Consider the following 8,813-nt stretch of genomic DNA (forward strand, 5'->3'; position numbering starts at 1 on the left):
CTTCCCGGCCTCCTAGTAGCAAAGGTGCCAACATGCGCGGTGGAGGCTCTTAATTCCAGCAATTAGGAGGGATTTCGTTGCCTTTATTACTCGTTATTAGTTGGTGTTTATGTAATAGATAGCTTAGTTGATGGTTATTCTAGGTTAAATAATTACTCTACCTCACAAAAATCGACCAAGAGCGTTAGGTAGCCGTAGGTACGAACTACGCATGACAGTGAAAGTGATAGACGATGGCGGTTCCCGATTTTGCAAACCAATTTAATATACCCCTAAACATGAACATATTTTCAGCTCTGTTTAATTTATTCCCACGATGAAACTCCTGGAGCCAAAATAAGAGGCGAATTAGTAAATAATTTTGAAGGATAGTGGATGGTTTTCTGGCGAGATGTGGCAAGGAGCCGGTGACGTCAGAGGGAGCCACACACGCGCCTTGGCTAATACTCCCCATCCGCGGCCCTCGCACGCACAGTTTCCTCCTCTAATTTTCAGTTCTAAGACCATGTCGTGGGCCAGGTTTATTTTACTTGTGTTTGTTGGATTTACCCTTCATGGTGAGTACCTGCTCGGCCGTTTCTTTTAGCTGGTGGAGGTAGGCAGGAAGTGAGGGGGATTAGAACCCGGTAACATACATTGAAGTCTCCTGCCCGGTTCTGTGTGTGTGTGAGAGAGAGAGTGTGTGTGAGAAAGTGAGACAGAGTGTGAGTTTCGTGTGTATACTTTCCCATACACACACACACACCTGTCTGTTTGGCTGTCAGTCTCTCATGGGGGCATGGCAGAGCTGTACGCAGTGTAACTAAAAAAATAAATAAATAAATCTTCGTATCAGCAAGAATTACGAGCAAATCTAATCTCGTATTAACTCTTCAGTGACTCACCTTATCATGGGGAAATCCTCTTAATCCCGTTCGTGCTTCTACAAGACGATTTTATCCATCCTAAGAGTGGCTTTGAATTAGGGTTAGACGGCCTTATGAAAAACCCCTTCAATACGAGAGACGTCTTTCCTAAGCTGAGTAAAATCGTCTGGAGGCAGTAAAAAGAAGGACGTCAGTGAGATTCAGAGGGTTAAGAGCTGGCAGACGACTAACCACGATAAGGTGCTTTTAGATTTATTCTCGCTCCCTTCAGACGATTTTACTCAGCTATGGAGAGGCTTTCTGAACTGAAGGGGTTTAGATACAACTTTCATTTTAACTCCTTCACCACGAGACCTTTCCTCACCTGAATAAAAGCGTCTGGAGGTAATAGGGGTTAAATTGTACGTCGTCGGTCTGAAAGGGTTGTGTAGTTCTGATCTCGTTTTTAATCTCACCTGAGAGACACCTTGATTAACCCCTTCATTACGATTTACTTTATTTTCTTCCTAACACCAGACGATTTTTTTTAGAAACACTTTGAACGAGGGGGTTAAAAGTTAGGCGTGTCCGGAAAGAGAGAGAGAGAGAGAGAGAGAGAGAGAGAGAGAGAGAGAAAGTTAATCCCCGTGTAAAAAATCCCTATAATGAAGTATAATCATTTGAAGCTCTGTTAGTGTTAATCCCCATGTAAAAAAATCCTTAAAACGAAGCACTGTTTGAGGCTTCGTTACTGTGATTCCCCGTGTAAAAAATCCTAAAAATGAAGCACTGTTTGAGGCTTCGTTAGTGTGAATCCCCGTGTAAAAAAGTATGATCTCAGCTTTATTTTTATTTTTATTTTTTTTTAGTGAATGGGTAAATGAAGGATACAACTTATGAATATCCCAGTCCAAAAAAAAAGGGGGGGGTCTCCTAAACTAGATATAGGCACATAGAAAATTGGATATATTGAATTGGATATAAAAATGGATATATTAAATTGGGTATAAAATCGTCTGGAGATGGCAAAAATGTGCAAAATACGTCATCGGACTGAAGAGTATAAAGGGGAGGGGGGTTGCCAGCTTTTTCTTTCTTGGGGGGAGGGGATGCCTGGAAACCCACCTTCTATCTCTCCCCAGTTGAGTAAAATCGTCTGGTAACTGAAAGAACTGAAAATATATCCCGTTGTATATACATTACTCATCAGTCACTACCACTACTACGACTGACGACCACATCTACCCACAGCCACACAACTACCACCACTCAGTACCCTTCCCACCACTACAACCACAACCACCATATCTCACCACACCACACTACCACCGTCATAACACACCACCCCACCACCACGTCACAGCCACATCAAACCAACACACCACACCACAACACACCACTCCACACCACCATCATACCACAACTACATCATACCAATACCCTCCAAGACAACCACACCACACCACACCACACCACGCCACATCCTCAGCCGGCCATCAAGTATTCTTCGTCGCCCCCAAAGGGATTTTCGACCCTCGGGCCCAGTGGAATCAATGCCCAAGTAAAGATGCAGCGCCACTAGCAGAGAGAGAGAGAGAGAGAGAGAGAGAGAGAGAGAATAGAAGGATGACAAACTGAGTAGTAGGAGAGGGAGGGAACCGTAAGACAGACAGATAGATGATGGAATTGAGAGAGAGAGAGAGAGAGAGAGAGAGAGAGAGAGAGAGAGAGAACCATACTTAGATACACTGACCCTCCAAACCTCACAGTCCAAAAAAATCGACTCTGCTGTAAAATTTCAGATGAGTTGCATGTTGGAGGTCTAGGTTCCACAGAAATATGATGATGATGATGATGATGATAGTCGTTGCTGGAGTGAAAGATCATAATGATGATGATGGTGATGATGACGGTGGTGGTAGTGATATAGAATTGAATTTTTTATATAATGAAAGATGGATAATGAAGATGATGATGATAGAGAATACTGTCGAATAGAAAGATGCTTATGATGCTAATGATGATGGTGGTGATTATGAACAATGACGACTGGAAGAAGTAATGTTAATGCTTGTGATGATAATGGTGATGATGAAGACAGAGAAATATACCAAACGAAGGCCATGTGTGATGCAACAAGGCACTACACTCCATTAGAGACACCATAACAATAGAAAGCCATTATGCAACCTGAATTTCTGAAGAGGAGACCGTCATTAACCTCTAATTGGCGGGTGATAAATATAACCCACTCAGGTGATATGTTATTTGGCTGGGAGGGGATGGTGAAGGTTTGTTTTCACGTGTATGTCGTGACTGTGTGTTTTTTCTATGTGTGTGTGTGTGTGTGTGTGTGTGTGTAGATTTGTAGCTTTGTCTGTTCTGTGTGTTTGCCCTTTTACGTCGGTTTGTCTGCCTATAATTCTGTATCTTTATGTCGGTCTGTCTGCCTGCTTGTATCTGTGCCTCTCCTTGGCTGTCTATTAGCTCTCTGTCTCTTTATCTGACTGCCTGTATGTCTGTCTACCTGTCTATTTCCCCGCCTGTCTGTGTGTGTGACTATGCCTATTTTGTCAAGGTACCAGATTATGAATAAAATAATAACAAAAATAATACTGAATCAGGTCAAATTCTAGGGATGTCATTATCTACATAAGCCTGAAGTAAATATCTCCCTCTGTTAAGGCATTTGTTTATATATCACCACGTCCTTTACTACCACAGCTACCACATCTGCCACACACACAGCTACCTCCACCACCACTACCACAACTACAGCATCATCACCACCACCACCACACTGACCTCCACCACCACTACCACAACTACCACACCACAACACACCACACCACACCACCATCATCACCTTCACCACCACATTGATTCCCACCACCACTATCACAATTACAGCATCACCAATACCACCACCTCATTGACTTCCACCACCATTACCATAGCACCACCACCACCACCACCACAACCCTTACAGCATCCAAAACCACCATCACCACCACCACCAAAACTACCACATCCGTCACTAGCACAACTACACCACCACTACCACAATTACAGCAACCATCACCACTATAATTCCCACATCCATCACCACCATCACCACAACTGCCACATCAACCATCACCACCACCACCACCACAAGAATTATTTCACTTTAACTTGGCCTAGAATTTCGTCCCTTTGGAGCTTATTTCACATAATCAAAATGGTAAAATAAAATCAGTATAATAGTTGCACATCCTTTCCACAGCACTTCTTCGAGAGTAGCTTCATATTCTAGTGTAAATACTCCCTTACAACTTAGCATTCGAGATGGAGAGATAGCAGTTTTAGACCAAGTAAGAGTAAAAGGAGTATGCAGTATTACTAAAACAGCATCGTCACAATCACCACCACAACCACATTCACCACCACCACCACCACTATCACCACCACCACCACTATCACCACTACCACTCTCCACCACCGACACTCAAAACCACAATGCGATTTTCAGTACGGGTACCAGACCTTTTTTTTTTTTTTCTAATTGATGATGAAGAACTGAAATATACCATGTGTGTGTGTGTGTGTGTGTGTGTGTGTGTGTGTGTGTGTGTGTGTGTGTGTGTGTGTGTGCGGAAAACCACACCCATACACATAGCTTACTCATCAGATGATTTCCTGTGTAGACAAAACGACAAGGCACACACACACACACACACACACACACACACACACACACACACACACACACACACACACACACACACACACACACACACACACACACACACACACACACACACACACACACACACACACACACACACACACACACACACACACACACACACACACACACACACACACACACACACACACACATCCTCCCAAACACCACACCCACCTGCACACACTCCTCCCACCCCCACACGTACCCACTCCTCCCCCCCTTCCCCCACCCAAACACACACACCCCTCCCACACCCCCCATCACCTCACCCCCATCCCCAACCCCATTGATCCCAAACTCAGAACCCTCCCCATTAACCACTTCATTATATGGTAATAAATTTTCATTTTTTGAGAGTAGTTTTTATTTCTTTCCTTTTCTCTCTCTCTCTCTCTCTCTCTCTCTCTCTCTCTCTCTCTCTCTCTCTCTCTCTCTCTCTCTCTCTCTCTCTCTCTCTCTCTCTCAATTGTTCCTGGCCACTTTTAAAGCGATGCCACCTAATCCAATTTCGAGTCTCGATGATATCAGGACTCTAGTTTAGGCAAGTTTGTGGAGAGAGAGAGAGAGAGAGAGAGAGAGAGAGAGAGAGAGAGAGAGAGAGAGAGAGAGAGAGAGAGAGAGTCACACGTCAAGGCAGTGATCGGAGGGGGGGGGAGGGAGAGGGGTGCTCATTAGGAATAGAGGAAGGAAGAGGAGGAAGAGTAGGAGGAGGAGGAGGAAGAGGGAAAAGGGAGGGGAGTAGAAGATGAAGATGCAAAGGAGAGGAGAGAAGGGTAAGAGAAAGAAGAAGAGGGAGAGGAGAGGAGAATGAGGTGAAGTAAGAGGAAAAGGAGAAGGTTGTGAAAATGATTAAATAAAACTTTTAGAAAAATATAAGAGGAGAAAGAGGAAGAAGAGGAGGAGGAAGAAGAGAGAGGAGGAGGAAGATGAGAGGAGAGGAAAGAAATGACTTGAGTAGAGAGAGGAGTGAAAGAGAAAAGTTGTCAGGGAATTAAAGGTATGAGAATTTATCCTGATATTTTTCACTTAACAAGTATCCTGGTAATTGAGAGAGAGAGAGAGAGAGAGAGAAAGAGAGAGAGATTGTCACCTCTTTGTCATCTGCGAAGTGATGTAATCCACCCCTCACACACACACACACACACACACACACACACACACACACACACACACACACACACACACACACACACACACACACACACACACACACACACACACACACACACACACACACACACACACACACAAGGAAGGGTGGGGGGCAAATCTATATGGTAATAGTGTAGTTGTGATGCCACCTCAACTACCTCCATCTACATAAATACCTCTCTCTCTCTCTCTCTCTGTCTCTCTCTCTCTCTCTCTCTCTCTCTGTCTCTCTCTCTCTCTCTCTCTCTCCACGACCGTCATCTTATTCTATACTCCACTCACTTTAACTTGGCCCAGATTTTCTTTCCTTTTGTAGCTTATTTCACGTTGTTCGTGTCACGATACGACAATGTTACGGCTCTACACCCTTTCCACAGCACTTCTTCGTGACTAGCATCATATTCTAGTGCTAAACTATTAATTCTAAGCATTCAAGGTGGAGAGATGGCAATTTTAGGCCAAGTTTGAGTAAAAGGAGTATACCATTCCTGCTTCATGTATAGGTTAATGAAGAAGTGGTAGTTGGGAGCCTAGCCTTACTTACCTGACTACTACACCCACACCTGCCTCACCCTACTGTCTCACCCTACCTACCGTACGACATCACCATAATCACATCTACCCTACTCTACCTGCCTCACATCACCTTCACCACCACCACCACCACCACCATCTCACCTGGTTCATCCTCATCCTCCCTGCCTAACCCTACCACCAATCCTGCCTCACTCTACCTGCCTCATCCTCTCCCCACGTCCTCATTCTTATCGTACCTGCCTCATCCTTATTCCACCTGCCTCACCCTCACCCCACCTGCCTCACCTTAACCCCACCTGCCTCACCTTAACCCCACCTGCCTCACCTTCACCCCACCTGCCTCACCTTCACCCTACTTGCCTAACCTTCACCCCACTTCCCTCACCCTCACCCTCACCCCACCAAACTCATCTTTACCCCATCTCCCTCACTCCACCTGCTTCACCCTCACCTCACCCGCCTCACCCTCACCCCACCTGCTTCACTCTAACCCCACTGCCTCATCCTCACCCCGCCTGCCGCACCCTCACCCCACCTGCCTCACCCCACTCACCTCACCCTCGCCCCTAAATGTCATTACCCGCCGGGACTCGACCAATTAAATGGAGCAGAATGTAATTTTCAGCTCGGTGTGCCTTCATGCCTCGCCCCCCCACCCACCACCACCCGGTTGACTGGCTGACTGAATGGGTGGTTGTCTGAGTGTATGAATGAGTGACTGTATGAGTAGTTGATTGAATGAGTGGATGTCTGAGTGGTTGGTTGATTGAGTGGTTATCTGAGTGCCTAAATGGGTGACTGTCTGATTGGTTGATTGAATGAGTTATCTGACTGGTGGATTGAATGAGTGGTTGTCTGACTGTCTGAATGAGCGACTGACTGGTTGATTGAATGAGTGGTTGTCTGACTGTCTGAATGAACGACTGGCTGACTGGATGAGCGGTTCCCTGAATGTCTAAATAATTCACTGTCTGACCAAGAGACTAACTGACTGAGTGACTGTGACTGGGCCGGACTGAGTGACTGATAGAGTAGATTAGTTTCTGGTTGAGGTACTGTCTGACTGAGTGACTGTGAGTGACTGTCTGATTGAGCAGCTGACTGATTACATTAATAACGGACAGGGAAGGGAGGAAGGTGAAAAGAAAAAAACATTCAGAGAAGTAGTAGTAGTAGTAGTAGTAGTAGTAGTAGTCGTAGTAGTAGTAGTCGTAGTAGTAGAAGTTGTAGTAGTAGTAGTGGACGAAATGATAAGATAAAAGAAGGAAGGATGGAAGGACATGGAGAAACGAAACGAAGGGAGAAATGAAAAAATAATGGATAAATAGAAAGAGCATAATTGAAAGAGTTGAGAAAAGAAGGAAGAGTAGGAACGAAACGTAAGGGGATGAGAGGGAAAAAGAATATGAATGGGAAAAAAGGAGAATACAAAATGCTGAGAGAGAGAGAGAGAGAGAGAGAGAGAGAGAGACAGACAGACAGACAGACAGAGACAGAGACGTGGCTATAAAAAAAAAAGGAATTTGGCAGTAATGCAAGGTACAGAAAAAAAATGATTGACAAAAGAAGCAAGGAAGAAGGAAGAAATGCAGGAAGGAATGGAGGAAGGAAAGACGGAAGGAAGGAAAATACTGGAGGAGACGTGAAAGGCAGGAAGCGGAAGAGGAAGCGTAGGTGAAAGTTAAGAGGGTGAAAAAGTGAGGTTGAAGCTTGCCCTATGATTAGAATGAGAGAGAGAGAGAGAGAGAGATGGGTGGGATAATGGGGGGGCTGGTTAGTAAGGAGAGGGTGGAAGAATTAGATAAAGAAGGGGAGAAAGGGGAGGGGTAGGGAGAGGTAGGTAGGGAGAGAGGGAGGAAAGGAGAAAGGGAGAGGGAATCTGATGGTTGTAGGGGGTGGGGGAATGAGGAGAGGGGAGAACATGAGGTAGGGGGGATATGTAAGAATGGAAGAGAGGGGAGGAGGGGACAGGAGTGAGACGGTAGGGCAGGTAGGATGGGGAAGGGGAGGGAGGGGAAGAGTAGAGAGGGAGGGGAGGATGGGGGACGTAAGAGTGGGAGAAAGGGGGGATTTTACGAGAGTGGGGGCTAGAGGGGAGAAGGGAGTGTGGGGGTTAGGATAAAGGGAGTGGAGAGGGGACAGACAGATGTAAGAGGGTGGAAGCTGCGGTGTAGATGGCAAATCCATACCGTCATTCCAGTGGGAGTATGAATGATATGAAAATCGATATGAATAAAGGGCAAGTAAAGAGGTGGGGTGGGAAACAGGAGGGAAGAAGAGAGGGAGGAGAGGGTGAGGGTGGGAAAGGGAGGGAAAGGAAGTGAGGATGGAAGTTTGGGAAGAAGGAAATGGGAGAGAACGAGAGGGAAGGGATGGGAAGGAGAAAACTGGAGAGATGAAAATGGGTGAAGGGAAAGGGATGGAGGAGAAGATGGGGAAAGAGGGAAGGGGAAGGTGGGGTGAAGAAGGGGAGGGGGCAGAATGGGGAGAGAGTGAGTGTGAGAGATTGGACAGGAGGACAGAGAAAAAAAGGAAAACAGTAAGGAGAG

General features: G+C 45.7%; 1 protein-coding gene across 1 annotated transcript in view; it reads left to right on the forward strand.

The window, feature by feature from the left end:
- The first annotated feature begins 466 nt into the window (after window positions 1–466).
- Window positions 467–8,813, forward strand: part of LOC145394696 (protein Skeletor, isoforms B/C) — a 222,592-nt gene continuing 214,245 nt past the window's right edge. The window contains exon 1 of the mRNA XM_080268475.1: window positions 467–557. Within this exon, the coding sequence (XP_080124601.1) occupies window positions 506–557 (52 nt within the window). The 5' untranslated portion in view covers window positions 467–505. The remainder of the gene's footprint in view (window positions 558–8,813) is intronic.

Source organism: Coenobita brevimanus, chromosome 28 (assembly GCF_032717465.1).
Source record: "Coenobita brevimanus isolate Jiangsu-jjx chromosome 28, ASM3271746v2, whole genome shotgun sequence".
In the NCBI taxonomy this organism is placed as follows: domain Eukaryota; kingdom Metazoa; phylum Arthropoda; class Malacostraca; order Decapoda; family Coenobitidae; genus Coenobita; species Coenobita brevimanus.